Source organism: Oncorhynchus clarkii, chromosome 16 (genome assembly GCF_045791955.1).
Source record: "Oncorhynchus clarkii lewisi isolate Uvic-CL-2024 chromosome 16, UVic_Ocla_1.0, whole genome shotgun sequence".
Taxonomy (NCBI): domain Eukaryota; kingdom Metazoa; phylum Chordata; class Actinopteri; order Salmoniformes; family Salmonidae; genus Oncorhynchus; species Oncorhynchus clarkii.
Window position 1 is genome coordinate 35,689,313 of NC_092162.1, and position 14,645 is coordinate 35,703,957.

General features: G+C 45.9%; 1 protein-coding gene across 1 annotated transcript in view; it reads left to right on the plus strand.

The window, feature by feature from the left end:
• LOC139367576 (histone-lysine N-methyltransferase PRDM16-like) overlaps window positions 1–13,172 on the plus strand; it is a 103,265-nt gene extending 90,093 nt beyond the window's left edge. The window contains exons 14-15 of the mRNA XM_071105830.1: window positions 12,040–12,224; window positions 13,038–13,172. Of these exons, the coding sequence (XP_070961931.1) occupies window positions 12,040–12,224; window positions 13,038–13,172 (320 nt within the window). The remainder of the gene's footprint in view (window positions 1–12,039; window positions 12,225–13,037) is intronic.
• Window positions 13,173–14,645: the final 1,473 nt, after the last annotated feature.

Genomic DNA, 14,645 nt, shown 5'->3' on the forward strand with positions numbered 1-14,645 from the left:
TCTTTCTGTCCCTATCAGTGTCGGTCAGTGTTGTACCTGTCTTTCTGTCCCTATCAGTGTCGGTCAGTGTTGTACCTGTCTTTCTGTCCCTATCAGTGTCGGTCAGTGTTGTACCTGTCTTTCTGTCCCTATCAGTGTCGGTCAGTGTTGTACCTGTCTTCCTGTCTTTCTGTCCCTATCAGTGTCGGTCAGTGTTGTACCTGTCTTTCTGTCCCTGTCAGTGTCGGTCAGTGTTGTACCTGTCTTTCTGTCCCTATCAGTGTCGGTCAGTGTTGTACCTGTCTTTCTGTCCTTATCAGTGTCGGTCAGTTCTGTACATGTCTTTCTGTCCCTATCAGTGTCGGTCAGTGTTGTACCTGTCTTTCTGTCCCTATCAGTGTCGGTCAGTGTTGTACCTGTCTTTCTATCTTTCTGTCTCTATCAGTGTCGGTCAGTTTTGTACCTGTCTTTCTGTCCCTATCATTGTCGGTCAGTGTTGTACCTGTCTTTCTGTCTTTCTGTCCCAATCAGTGTTGGTCAGTGTTGTACCTATCTTTCTGTCCCTATCAGTGTCTGTCAGTTTTGTACCTGTCTTTCTGTCCCTATCAGTGTCGGTCAGTGTTGTACCTGTCTTTCTGTCCCTATCAGTGTCGGTCAGTGTTGTACCTGTCTTTCTGTCCCTATCAGTCGGTCGGTCATTGTTGTACCTGTCTTTCTGTCCCTTTGTCTGTGTTGTACCCTATCAGTGTCGTTCAGTGTTGTACCTGTCTTTCTGTCCCTATCAGTGTCGGTCAGTGTTGTACCTGTCTTTCTGTCCCTATCAGTGTCGGTCAGTGTTGTACCTGTCTTTCTGTCCCTATCATTGTCTCAGTGTTGTACCTGTCTGTCTTTCTGTCCTATCAGTGTCGGTCAGTGTTGTACCTATCTTTCTGTCCCTATCAGTGTCTGTCAGTTTTGTACCTGTCTTTCTGTCCCTATCAGTGTCGGTCAGTGTTGTACCTGTCTTTCTGTCCCTATCAGTGTCGGTCAGTGTTGTACCTGTTTTTCTGTCTTTCTGTCCCTATCAGTGTCGGTCAGTGTTGTACCTGTCTTTCTGTCCCTATCAGTGTCGGTCAGTGTTGTACCTGTCTTTCTGTCCCTATCAGTGTCGGTCAGTGTTGTACCTGTCTTTCTGTCTTTCTGTCCCCATCAGTGTCGGTCAGTGTTGTACCTGTCTTTCTGTCCCTATCAGTGTCGGTCAGTTTTGTACCTGTCTTTCTGTCCCTATCAGTGTCGGTCAGTGTTGTACCTGTCTTTCTGTCCTGTCTTTCTGTCCCCATCAGTGTCGGTCAGTGTTGTACCTGTCTTTCTGTCCCTATCAGTGTCGGTCAGTGTTGTACCTGTCTTTCTGTCCCTATCAGTGTTGGTCAGTGTTGTACCTGTCTTTCTGTCCCTATCAGTGTCGGTCAGTGTTGTACCTGTCTTTCTGTCTTTCTGTCCCGATCAGTGTCAGTTAGTGTTGTACCTGTCTTTCTGTCCCTCTCAGTGTCGGTCAGTGTTGGACCTGTCTTTCTGTCCCTATCAGTGTCGGTCAGTGTTGTACCTGTCTTTCTGTCCCTATCAGTGTCGGTCAGTGTTGTACCTGTCTTTATGTCTTTCTGTCCCTATCAGTCTCGGTCATTGTTGTACCTGTCTTTCTGTCTTTCTGTCCCCATCAGTGTCGGCCAGTGTTGTACCTGTCTTTCTCTCCCTATCAGTGTCGGTCAGTGTTGTACATGTCTTTCTGTCCCTATCAGTGTTGGTCAGTGTTGTACCTGTCTTTCTGTCCCTATCAGTGTCGGTCAGTGTTGTACCTGTCTTTCTGTCCCGATCAGTGTCAGTTAGTGTTGCACCTGTCTTTATGTCCCTCTCAGTGTCCGTCAGTGTTGTACCTGTCTTTCTGTCCCTATCAGTGTCGTTCAGTGTTGTACCTGTCTTCCTGTCCCTATCAGTGTCGGTCAGTGTTGTACCTGTCTTTCTGTCCCTATCATTGTCGGTCAGTGTTGTACCTGTCTTTCTGTCCCTATCATTGTCGGTCAGTGTTGTACCTGTCTTTCTGTCTTTCTGTCCCTATCTGTGTCGGTCAGTGTTGTACCTATCTTTCTGTCCCTATCAGTGTCTGTCAGTTTTGTACCTGTCTTTCTGTCCCTATCAGTGTCGGTCAGTGTTGTACCTGTCTTTCTGTCCCTATCAGTGTCGGTCAGTGTTGTACCTGTCTTTCTGTCTTTCTGTCCCTATCAGTGTCGGTCAGTGTTGTACCTGTCTTTCTGTCCCTATCAGTGTCGGTCAGTGTTGTACCTGTCTTTCTATCTTTCTGTCCCTATCATTGTCGGTCAGTGTTGTACCTGTCTTTCTGTCTTTCTGTCCCTATCAGTGTCGGTCAGTGTTGTACCTATCTTTCTGTCCCTATCAGTGTCTGTCAGTTTTGTACCTGTCTTTCTGTCCCTATCAGTGTCGGTCAGTGTTGTACCTGTCTTTCTGTCCCTATCAGTGTCGGTCAGTGTTGTACCTGTCTTTCTGTCTTTCTGTCCCCATCAGTGTCGGTCAGTGTTGTACCTGTCTTTCTGTCCCTATCAGTGTCGGTCAGTGTTGTACCTGTCTTTCTGTCCCTATCAGTGTTGGTCAGTGTTGTACTTGTCTTTCTGTCCCTATCAGTGTCGGTCAGTGTTGTACCTGTCTTTCTGTCTTTCTGTCCCGATCAGTGTCAGTTAGTGTTGTACCTGTCTTTCTGTCCCTCTCAGTGTCGGTCAGTGTTGTACCTGTCTTTCTGTCCCTATCAGTGTCGGTCAGTGTTGTACCTGTCTTTCTGTCCCTATCAGTGTCGGTCAGTGTTGGACCTGTCTTTCTGTCCCTATCAGTGTCGGTCAGTGTTGTACCTGTCTTTCTGTCCCTATCAGTGTCGGTCAGTGTTGTACCTGTCTTTATGTCTTTCTGTCCCTATCAGTCTCGGTCATTGTTGTAACTGTCTTTCTGTCTTTCTGTCCCTATCAGTGTCGTTCAGTGTTGTACCTGTCTTTCTGTCCCTATCAGTGTCGGTCAGTGTTGTACCTGTCTTTCTGTCCCTATCAGTGTCGGTCAGTGTTGTACCTGTCTTTATGTCTTTCTGTCCCTATCGGTGTCGGTCAGTGTTGTACCTATCTTTCTGTCCCTATCAGTGTCTGTCAGTTTTGTGCCTGTCTTTCTGTCCCTCTCAGTGTCGGTCAGTGTTGTACCTGTCTTTCTGTCCCTATCAGTGTCGGTCAGTGTTGTACCTGTTTTTCTGTCTTTCTGTCCCTATCAGTGTCGGTCAGTGTTGTACCTGTATTTCTGTCCCTATCAGTGTCGGTCAGTTTTGTACCTGTCTTTCTGTCCCTATCAGTGTCGGTCAGTGTTGTACCTGTCTTTCTGTCCCTATCAGTGTCGGTCAGTGTTGTACCTGTCTTCCTGTCTTTCTGTCCCTATCAGTGTCGGTCAGTGTTGTACCTGTCTTTCTGTCCCTGTCAGTGTCGGTCAGTGTTGTACCTGTCTTTCTGTCCCTATCAGTGTCGGTCAGTGTTGTACCTGTCTTTCTGTCCTTATCAGTGTCGGTCAGTTCTGTACATGTCTTTCTGTCCCTATCAGTGTCGGTCAGTGTTGTACCTGTCTTTCTGTCCCTATCAGTGTCGGTCAGTGTTGTACCTGTCTTTCTATCTTTCTGTCTCTATCAGTGTCGGTCAGTTTTGTACCTGTCTTTCTGTCCCTATCATTGTCGGTCAGTGTTGTACCTGTCTTTCTGTCTTTCTGTCCCAATCAGTGTTGGTCAGTGTTGTACCTATCTTTCTGTCCCTATCAGTGTCTGTCAGTTTTGTACCTGTCTTTCTGTCCCTATCAGTGTCGGTCAGTGTTGTACCTGTCTTTCTGTCCCTATCAGTGTCGGTCAGTGTTGTACCTGTCGTTCTGTCCCTATCAGTCTCGGTCATTGTTGTACCTGTCTTTCTGTCTTTCTGTCCCTATCAGTGTCGGTCAGTGTTGTACCTGTCTTTCTGTCCCTATCAGTGTCGGTCAGTGTTGTACCTGTCTTTCTGTCCCTATCAGTGTCGGTCAGTGTTGTACCTGTCTTCCTGTCTTTCTGTCCCTATCAGTGTCGGTCAGTATTGTACCTATCTTTCTGTCCCTATCAGTGTCTGTCAGTTTTGTGCCTGTCTTTCTGTCCCTCTCAGTGTCGGTCAGTGTTGTACCTGTATTTCTGTCCCTATCAGTGTCGGTCAGTGTTGTACCTGTTTTTCTGTCTTTCTGTCCCTATCAGTGTCGGTCAGTGTTGTACCTGTCTTTCTGTCCCTATCAGTGTCGGTCAGTTTTGTACCTGTCTTTCTGTCCCTATCAGTGTCGGTCAGTGTTGTACCTGTCTTTCTGTCTTTCTGTCCCCATCAGTGTCGGTCAGTGTTGTACCTGTCTTTCTGTCCCTATCAGTGTCGGTCAGTTTTGTACCTGTCTTTCTGTCCCTATCAGTGTCGGTCAGTGTTGTACCTGTCTTTCTGTCTTTCTGTCCCCATCAGTGTCGGTCAGTGTTGTACCTGTCTTTCTGTCCCTATCAGTGTCGGTCAGTGTTGTACCTGTCTTTCTGTCCCTATCAGTGTTGGTCAGTGTTGTACCTGTCTTTCTGTCCCTATCAGTGTCGGTCAGTGTTGTACCTGTCTTTCTGTCTTTCTGTCCCGATCAGTGTCAGTTAGTGTTGTACCTGTCTTTCTGTCCCTCTCAGTGTCGGTCAGTGTTGGACCTGTCTTTCTGTCCCTATCAGTGTCGGTCAGTGTTGTACCTGTCTTTCTGTCCCTATCAGTGTCGGTCAGTGTTGTACCTGTCTTTATGTCTTTCTGTCCCTATCAGTCTCGGTCATTGTTGTAACTGTCTTTCTGTCTTTCTGTCCCTATCAGTGTCGTTCAGTGTTGTACCTGTCTTTCTGTCCCTATCAGTGTCGGTCAGTGTTGTACCTGTCTTTCTGTCCCTATCAGTGTCGGTCAGTGTTGTACCTGTCTTTATGTCTTTCTGTCCCTATCGGTGTCTCTTTCTGTCCCTATCAGTGTCGGTCAGTGTTGTACCTGTTTTTCTGTCTTTCTGTCCCTATCAGTGTCGGTCAGTGTTGTACCTGTATTTCTGTCCCTATCAGTGTCGGTCAGTTTTGTACCTGTCTTTCTGTCCCTATCAGTGTCGGTCAGTGTTGTACCTGTCTTTCTGTCCCTATCAGTGTCGGTCAGTGTTGTACCTGTCTTCCTCTGTCCCTATCAGTGTCGGTCAGTGTTGTACCTGTCTTTCTGTCCCTATCAGTGTCGGTCAGTGTCTGTACATGTCTTTCTGTCCCTATCAGTGTCGGTCAGTGTTGTACCTGTCTTTCTGTCCCTATCAGTGTCGGTCAGTGTTGTACCTGTCTTTCTATCTTTCTGTCTCAATCAGTGTCGGTCAGTTTTGTACCTGTCTTTCTGTCCCTATCATTGTCGGTCAGTGTTGTACCTGTCTTTCTGTCTTTCTGTCCCAATCAGTGTTGGTCAGTGTTGTACCTATCTTTCTGTCCCTATCAGTGTCTGTCAGTTTTGTACCTGTCTTTCTGTCCCTATCAGTGTCGGTCAGTGTTGTACCTGTCTTTCTGTCCCTATCAGTGTCGGTCAGTGTTGTACCTGTCGTTCTGTCCCTATCAGTCTCGGTCATTGTTGTACCTGTCTTTCTGTCTTTCTGTCCCTATCAGTGTCGTTCAGTGTTGTACCTGTCTTTCTGTCCCTATCAGTGTCGGTCAGTGTTGTACCTGTCTTTCTGTCCCTATCAGTGTCGGTCAGTGTTGTACCTGTCTTCCTGTCTTTCTGTCCCTATCAGTGTCGGTCAGTGTTGTACCTATCTTTCTGTCCCTATCAGTGTCTGTCAGTTTTGTGCCTGTCTTTCTGTCCCTCTCAGTGTCGGTCAGTGTTGTACCTGTCTTTCTGTCCCTATCAGTGTCGGTCAGTGTTGTACCTGTTTTTCTGTCTTTCTGTCCCTATCAGTGTCGGTCAGTGTTGTACCTGTCTTTCTGTCCCTATCAGTGTCGGTCAGTGTTGTACCTGTTTTTCTGTCTTTCTGTCCCTATCAGTGTCGGTCAGTGTTGTACCTGTCTTTCTGTCCCTATCAGTGTCGGTCAGTGTTGTACCTGTCTTCCTGTCTTTCTGTCCCTATCAGTGTCGGTCAGTGTTGTACCTATCTTTCTGTCCCTATCAGTGTCTGTCAGTTTTGTGCCTGTCTTTCTGTCCCTCTCAGTGTCGGTCAGTGTTGTACCTGTATTTCTGTCCCTATCAGTGTCGGTCAGTGTTGTACCTGTTTTTCTGTCTTTCTGTCCCTATCAGTGTCGGTCAGTGTTGTACCTGTCTTTCTGTCCCTATCAGTGTCGGTCAGTTTTGTACCTGTCTTTCTGTCCCTATCAGTGTCGGTCAGTGTTGTACCTGTCTTTCTGTCCCTATCAGTGTCGGTCAGTGTTGTACCTGTCTTCCTGTCTTTCTGTCCCTATCAGTGTCGGTCAGTGTTGTACCTGTCTTTCTGTCCCTGTCAGTGTCGGTCAGTGTTGTACCTGTCTTTCTGTCCCTATCAGTGTCGGTCAGTGTTGTACCTGTCTTTCTGTCCTTATCAGTGTCGGTCAGTTCTGTACATGTCTTTCTGTCCCTATCAGTGTTGGTCAGTGTTGTACCTGTCTTTCTGTCCCTATCAGTGTCGGTCAGTGTTGTACCTGTCTTTCTATCTTTCTGTCTCTATCAGTGTTGGTCAGTTTTGTACCTGTCTTTCTGTCCCTATCATTGTCGGTCAGTGTTGTACCTGTCTTTCTGTCTTTCTGTCCCAATCAGTGTTGGTCAGTGTTGTACCTATCTTTCTGTCCCTATCAGTGTCTGTCAGTTTTGTACCTGTCTTTCTGTCCCTATCAGTGTCGGTCAGTGTTGTACCTGTCTTTCTGTCCCTATCAGTGTTGGTCAGTGTTGTACCTGTCTTTCTGTCCCTATCAGTGTCGGTCAGTGTTGTACCTGTCTTTCTGTCTTTCTGTCCCGATCAGTGTCAGTTAGTGTTGTACCTGTCTTTCTGTCCCTCTCAGTGTCGGTCAGTGTTGTACCTGTCTTTCTGTCCCTATCAGTGTCGGTCAGTGTTGTACCTGTCTTTCTATCTTTCTGTCCCTATCATTGTCGGTCAGTGTTGTACCTGTCTTTCTGTCTTTCTGTCCCTATCAGTGTCGGTCAGTGTTGTACCTATCTTTCTGTCCCTATCAGTGTCTGTCAGTTTTGTACCTGTCTTTCTGTCCCTATCAGTGTCGGTCAGTGTTGTACCTGTCTTTCTGTCCCTATCAGTGTCGGTCAGTGTTGTACCTGTCTTTCTGTCCCTGTCAGTGTCGGTCAGTGTTGTACCTGTCTTTCTGTCCCTATCAGTGTCGGTCAGTGTTGTACCTGTCTTTCTGTCCTTATCAGTGTCGGTCAGTTCTGTACATGTCTTTCTGTCCCTATCAGTGTTGGTCAGTGTTGTACCTGTCTTTCTGTCCCTATCAGTGTCGGTCAGTGTTGTACCTGTCTTTCTATCTTTCTGTCTCTATCAGTGTTGGTCAGTTTTGTACCTGTCTTTCTGTCCCTATCATTGTCGGTCAGTGTTGTACCTGTCTTTCTGTCTTTCTGTCCCAATCAGTGTTGGTCAGTGTTGTACCTATCTTTCTGTCCCTATCAGTGTCTGTCAGTTTTGTACCTGTCTTTCTGTCCCTATCAGTGTCGGTCAGTGTTGTACCTGTCTTTCTGTCCCTATCAGTGTTGGTCAGTGTTGTACCTGTCTTTCTGTCCCTATCAGTGTCGGTCAGTGTTGTACCTGTCTTTCTGTCTTTCTGTCCCGATCAGTGTCAGTTAGTGTTGTACCTGTCTTTCTGTCCCTCTCAGTGTCGGTCAGTGTTGTACCTGTCTTTCTGTCCCTATCAGTGTCGGTCAGTGTTGTACCTGTCTTTCTATCTTTCTGTCCCTATCATTGTCGGTCAGTGTTGTACCTGTCTTTCTGTCTTTCTGTCCCTATCAGTGTCGGTCAGTGTTGTACCTATCTTTCTGTCCCTATCAGTGTCTGTCAGTTTTGTACCTGTCTTTCTGTCCCTATCAGTGTCGGTCAGTGTTGTACCTGTCTTTCTGTCCCTATCAGTGTCGGTCAGTGTTGTACCTGTCTTTCTGTCTTTCTGTCCCCATCAGTGTCGGTCAGTGTTGTACCTGTCTTTCTGTCCCTATCAGTGTCGGTCAGTGTTGTACCTGTCTTTCTGTCCCTATCAGTGTTGGTCAGTGTTGTACCTGTCTTTCTGTCCCTATCAGTGTCGGTCAGTGTTGTACCTGTCTTTCTGTCTTTCTGTCCCGATCAGTGTCAGTTAGTGTTGTACCTGTCTTTCTGTCCCTCTCAGTGTCGGTCAGTGTTGTACCTGTCTTTCTGTCCCTATCAGTGTCGGTCAGTGTTGTACCTGTCTTTCTGTCCCTATCAGTGTCGGTCAGTGTTGGACCTGTCTTTCTGTCCCTATCAGTGTCGGTAAGTGTTGTACCTGTCTTTCTGTCTTTCTGTCCCTATCAGTGTCGATCAGTGTTGTACCTATCTTTCTGTCCCTATCAGTGTCTGTCAGTTTTGTACCTGTCTTTCTGTCCCTATCAGTGTCGGTCAGTGTTGTACCTGTCTTTCTGTCCCTATCAGTGTCGGTCAGTGTTGTACCTGTCTTTCTGTCTTTCTGTCCCTATCAGTGTCGGTCAGTGTTGTACCTGTCTTTCTGTCCCTATCAGTGTCGATCAGTGTTGTACCTGTCTTTCTGTCCATATCAGTGTCGGTCAGTGTTGTGCCTGTCTTTCTGTCTTTCTGTCCCCATCAGTGTCGGTCAGTGTTGTACCTGTCTCAAGTTCACATAGAGTGTCTTGGTCTTGTCTTGGTGTCAGAAAGATTTTACTTTGTCTTGTCTTGGTGTCAGGAATATTTTACTTGGTCTTGTCTTGCTGTCAGGAATATTTTACTTGGTCTTGTCTTGGTGTCAGGAAGATTTTACTTGGTCTTGACTCGGTCTCGGACAGCCAAGACTAGCGCAGTAAAAACAAAAAAAGATCAGCTTCCATTCATTCATTGCAAAAAAAATCTAAAGGTTCTACAGCTGCACCATTAAGAGCCACCTGACTGGTTGCATCACCGCAAGCCTCTACAGAGGGTAGTGTACGGCCCAATACATCACCAGGGCCAAGCTTCCTGCCATCCAGGACCTCTATACCAGGCGGTGTCAGAGGAAGGCCCTAAAAATTGTCAAATACTCCAGCCAACCTAGTCATAGACTGTTCTCTCTGCTACCGCACGGCAAGCGGTACCTGAGCGCCAAGTCTAGGTCCAAGAGGCTTCTAAACAGCTTCTACCTCCAAGCCATAAGACTCCTGAACATCTAATCAAATTGCCACCCAGACTATTTGTATTTCCCCCCTCCCCCAATAACTCCACCTACATGTACATATATCTTCAATTACCTTGACTAATCAGTGCCCCCACACATTGACTCTGTACCGGTACCCCCTGTATATAGCCTCGCTATTGTTATTTTACTGCTGCTCTTTAATTATTTATTACTTTTATTCATTTTTTCCATATTTTTTCTTTCTTAGACCTGCATTGTTGGTTAAGGGCTTGTAAATAAGCATTTCACCGTAAGGTCTACCTACACCTGTTGTATTCAGCATTTCACCGTAAGGTCTACCTAAACCTGTTATATTCAGCATTTCACCGTAAGGTCTACCTACACCTGTTGTATTCAGCATTTCACCGTAAGGTCTACCTACACCTGTTGTATTCAGCATTTCACCGTAAGGTCTACCTACACCTGTTGTATTCAGCATTTCACCGTAAGGTCTACCTACACCTGTTGTATTCAGCACTTCACCGTAAGGTCTACCTACACCTGTTGTATTCGTAGCATGTGACAAATACAATTTTTTTAGAAATACATACTCTTTTCTTAAAACATGAATATCTTATTGTCTATTGAAACCTGGGATTCCTACTTTACCCATAACATTACTGTATGTGTATTTATTATGGATCTCCATTAGTTCCTGTCAAGGCAGCAGCTACTCTTTCTGGGGTTTATTATGGATCCCCATTAGTTCCTGCCAAGGCAGCAGCTAGTATTTCTGGGGTTTATTATGGATCCCCATTAGTTCCTGCCAAGGCAGAAGCTACTCTTCCTGGGGTTTATTATGGATCCCCATTAGTTCCTGCCAAGGCAGCAGCTACTCTTCCTGGGGTTTATTATGGATCTCCATTAGTTCCTGCCAAGGCAGCAGCTACTCTTCCTGGGATTTATTATGGATCCCCATTAGTTCCTAGTTCCTTTCACAACACACTGTGTGCCCTCGGGCCCCTACTCCACGACTACCACATATCTACAACTGTCCTTTACTTTAGTTGAAAAATATCTTCAAACTTTGTTAGAATTTCCTTTACTCACTGGTAAGGAAGAGTGGGGGAAATTGTTAGAAATTTGCGCACTACACTACCTGCCCTTATTAGTAAGGGGAGATGGGGCAGGTAGCCTAGTGGTTAGAGCATTGGGCCAGCAACTGAAAGGTTGCTAGAACAAATCCCTGAACTGACAAGGTAAAAAATCTGTTGTTCTGCCCTTGAGCAAGGCAGTTAACCCACTGTTGCTAGACCATCATTGTTAATAAGAATTTGTTAATGGACTTGCCTACTAAAAAAAATGTTATATACCTGTTTCCCCAGTGTTGAGCCTTCAGTGTGTGACAGGGTCTTGATGCTGAATGGACAGCACATTTTATTACCAGCACACTCAAGTAGGTCAAAGAGCGCACTTTCTGTGAAACACAAAGGGCCAGTGATGTAGTGCAGGTTTCCCCACCTTTTTCTCAGTGGGCATTGCCTATACTCACTTCTTCCTCCCTACTGTTGCGTATCAAAGAAATGATGCACAAAATAGCCTACACAGTCGCAAAGCACATGAAATATATTCACACTCGCAAATAGCAGCAAGAGTGCAGCTCACAGAAGAATGACATCAGTAGCTGGTAGGTAGGAAAGATGTTTCACCTTCTACCAATAAACGCTCGCTAAGGCAACAATGGGTATGCAAACCGATTGAATAAGGTTGGTCCATCATCTTGGTTCGTAGGCTATTTTCAATGGCCATTTCAGTCATCATCCACTGTTTGCATGAACATTTCTAAAGGCTTTCCCAAAAAACCTTCCCAATTAAATGTTGAACATGATGTTGGCCTACCTGACAGAATGATATAATGCCCATTTGTATCAATGGGGAGGGCCTTTGTTTTGCTCAATTGAATTAAAGGGCAACTACACCCTCCAAAAATATATATTTTTGATTTTTTCCAGACCTCAAAAATGGTTTAAGGATTATTATAATAATTTTTGGGGTGTCACTTTGAGAGTGTACATCTGAAAAATCTATAGGAAAACATAGGATTTTTCACACAGGGCGCCTTTCCTTCACACAGGACCCACTTCTCCAGGCACCTTTACACCACTGCATAGGGCCGATGGAAAGGATAAGCTTAGTATTAGGTCACAATCATAATACAAAAACACAACCATTAGGCTAAGCAGTCAAGTTGGTTTTCAGCGGTAGTAGTGTGAACTGTTTTCAGACAACAACTCCATACCATCTATCCCATTCGTCCATCTCCATCCATCCATCCATCCATCTGTCCCCCATGCATGCACCATCGAAAGTACATCCATCGAGTTACAAGATAGTATTGGTTAGGCTAACTGAGGACAACCCCCCCCTCCCTCACTGCACCTTCCCCCCCTCCCTCACTGCACCTTCCCCTTCCTCCTCCACAACCTCTCCTTACCCCGTCCCTATCTTTATCCCTCCCTCCCCGTCTTCTCTATTTACTTACTCCATCATCCCCTCTCCTCTCACCTTACCCCTCCCCTTTATCCTTCCTCCCTGCTCTTCCCCTCCCCTTCCCCCAGTGCTGCTGTGGGTGTCCAGAGGAGGATGGTGGGCTATTAGACCTGGAGGGCCTACCCAGCTTCCCTAACGGTCTGGACCTGCATAAGGCCAACAATGGTGTACAGAGGAGGATGGTGGGCTATTAGACCTGGAGGGCCTACCCAGCTTCCCCAACGGTCTGGACCTGCATAAGGCCAACAATGGCGAGGAGCCCCCCTTTGATGTTAAAGTCATTTTTAACACCAGCTCACTCGAGTCAGAAACCCTGAAAGAGACTCTGTACAGACATGTTAAAACTCAGGTAGGTGGACTCCCGTATAAAAAGAGAGAAGGAAGGGGGTTACCTATTCCATTGTACAACTGAATGAATTCACCTGAAATGTGTCTTCCTCATTTAACCCAACCCCTCTGAATCAGAGAGGTATGGGTGGCTGCCTTAATCGACATCCACATCTTCGGCGCCCGGGGAACAGTGGGTTAACTACCTTGCTCAGGGGCAGAACGACAGATTTTTACCTTGTCAGCTCGGGGATTGAATCCAGCAATCTTTCGGTTACTAGTCCAACAGTAACCGATTACTGTTGATCGGTTACTGGCTCTAACCACTGGGCTACCAGGATGGAGTCAGCAAGTGGCAAATCATTTTGAACGTCCGTCCAAAGGCTTGAGTTCGGTAAGGGGAAATACAAAAAGACAATGAGGAAAATGCATGACAACCAGGCCAAAACACGACTCCAGGTTGTTCAATGTGGCTTTATGGAGTGTTGGGATGAAAGTCTGTGAATAACAACCAGTATTTATTCTCGTTGACATGCTCTCCCCTCTCTTAGCTTACCTACTAACTGAGCTATTAACTCTCTCCCTCTTTTCTAAACCTCTCATCTAACTACTCTCCAAGCAGCAGCATCACAGTGCTCTCTCACCTTTGACCTCTTGCATGCCAAGACATGTTGCAATGGTTAAAGTGACGCTCCTAATCCGAGACGGAACAGCTCTTGGGTTTTATTGACAATAATGACACCCACGTTTGATTGGCTAACAATTAACTCGGAGACTCACAAAAGGGTTTCTGAACAACGGTGGTGTCTTTTTGTTGTTTCTCTGTCTCCTCCAGGCTTATACAATGATGCTTTCTCTGTCGGAGAACAACCCCTTGCACGCATCCTCCCAGAACTCACTGGATGCCTGGCTGAGCATGGGAGGGGGGCCGTCCGGGACGAGCAGTTTGTACCCACTCAGACACATCTAAGAGAGTTAGGAGGAGGGATGAAGCCTACTGCGGAGGAGAACTCAACATCACATAGTCCTGGCCTGAGAAGAGAGAGGATTTGTGGCTCCTGCCCTTCTGTGTGTGTGTGTGTGTACGAGGGGCCTCTCAGATAGACACTTACAGGCAGAGATCAAAGTAGCACTGCTCCGCCCGTGTAGAGGGGTGAAGGACGTCCCAGGAAGGACCACCCCACTCCATTCCAGCGAAGCCCTCTAGTTGAACTCTCAGAGACAGTCACGCTTCAGTATGCCCCTGCATTACTAGGGGAGCAAAATGTCTATTCTACACAGTCTACAACAGCAATTTCTCAATAGCTTCATATACAGTGACAGTAGGTCTGGAATATGTGCATTGCATGTCCATAGGGGGGCGCTCTTCTCACTCGTTGGGAGGAGCAAAAGTATCAACACATAATGGGGGAGTACTAGCTCGTTCACCCAAAGAACCCCCCCCCCCCATCCTCCTCATCTTATCAAATGACTCCCCACTCTTCATTCCTGTTTGAAATCAGTAATACCACAATGCTGAATGTTACCGCAGGAAACGGCACTCTGGTTTATAAAGAAAGTACAGGACGATGATATCATGGAGGTTGACCCACCCCCAACATATAATGTGCATTACAGAGGACAAAGTCTCGCCTTCAACAGTTATCTGGTGAGCAAGAGATTTTAAATTGACAACCATTGGTTAGAGTAGCGGATAACGTATTTTCTTTTGCTCATTTGTTAACTTGATTCCATTTTGTGTTTTGCTTTTTGATAAACAGTATTGTCTCGTTTTAGGCACCTCCGTGCTCAAATGTTAATATAAATATATAAATAGTGAAGGGCCAAAATTGTGTGATATTGTTGTATGATGTACAAAATAACCTGGACGTTCATGGCAAGAGTGGTATGTGCCAAATAACCCGTAGAAAAGGTTTTGTTCTCTGACAAGCATTTATTTTTCAAGGGGTTTTCATAGCTGTCAAAGATGATGTGATTACCTTCTTCTATATTTCATTTAAAGACTGGGTGGATTCTATTTATTTGGGTAAACATTTTGGGGTCACAATTGGAGACAAGTGACAACTGAAAAAGTATTTTTTTCTCTCTTTTACTTGTTGCTGAAGGGATGAAAGTGAATCGAAACGCAAGTGAGATTGTGAGTCTTGGTTTCAATGCTTTTTTGTGTAAAGACCAGTGTGCCAAATTGGAAAGAAACCTTGAAATCAGATGCTTTTATTTATAGTGACATGGTAATTCTAGATTGTTTAGATCAGTGGTTCCCACCCAGGGGTACTAGAACCCCTGGGGGGTACTTGGTCTATCCACAGGGGGTACTTGAGGAGACTATGGGCCTACTGGTAAAATGCACATGAAGGGGTACTTCAGTTGTACTACGGGCAGAGCAAAATTCAGTTGGTGGTACAATAACTGGGAAAGGTTGGGAACCACTGATTTAGATCAT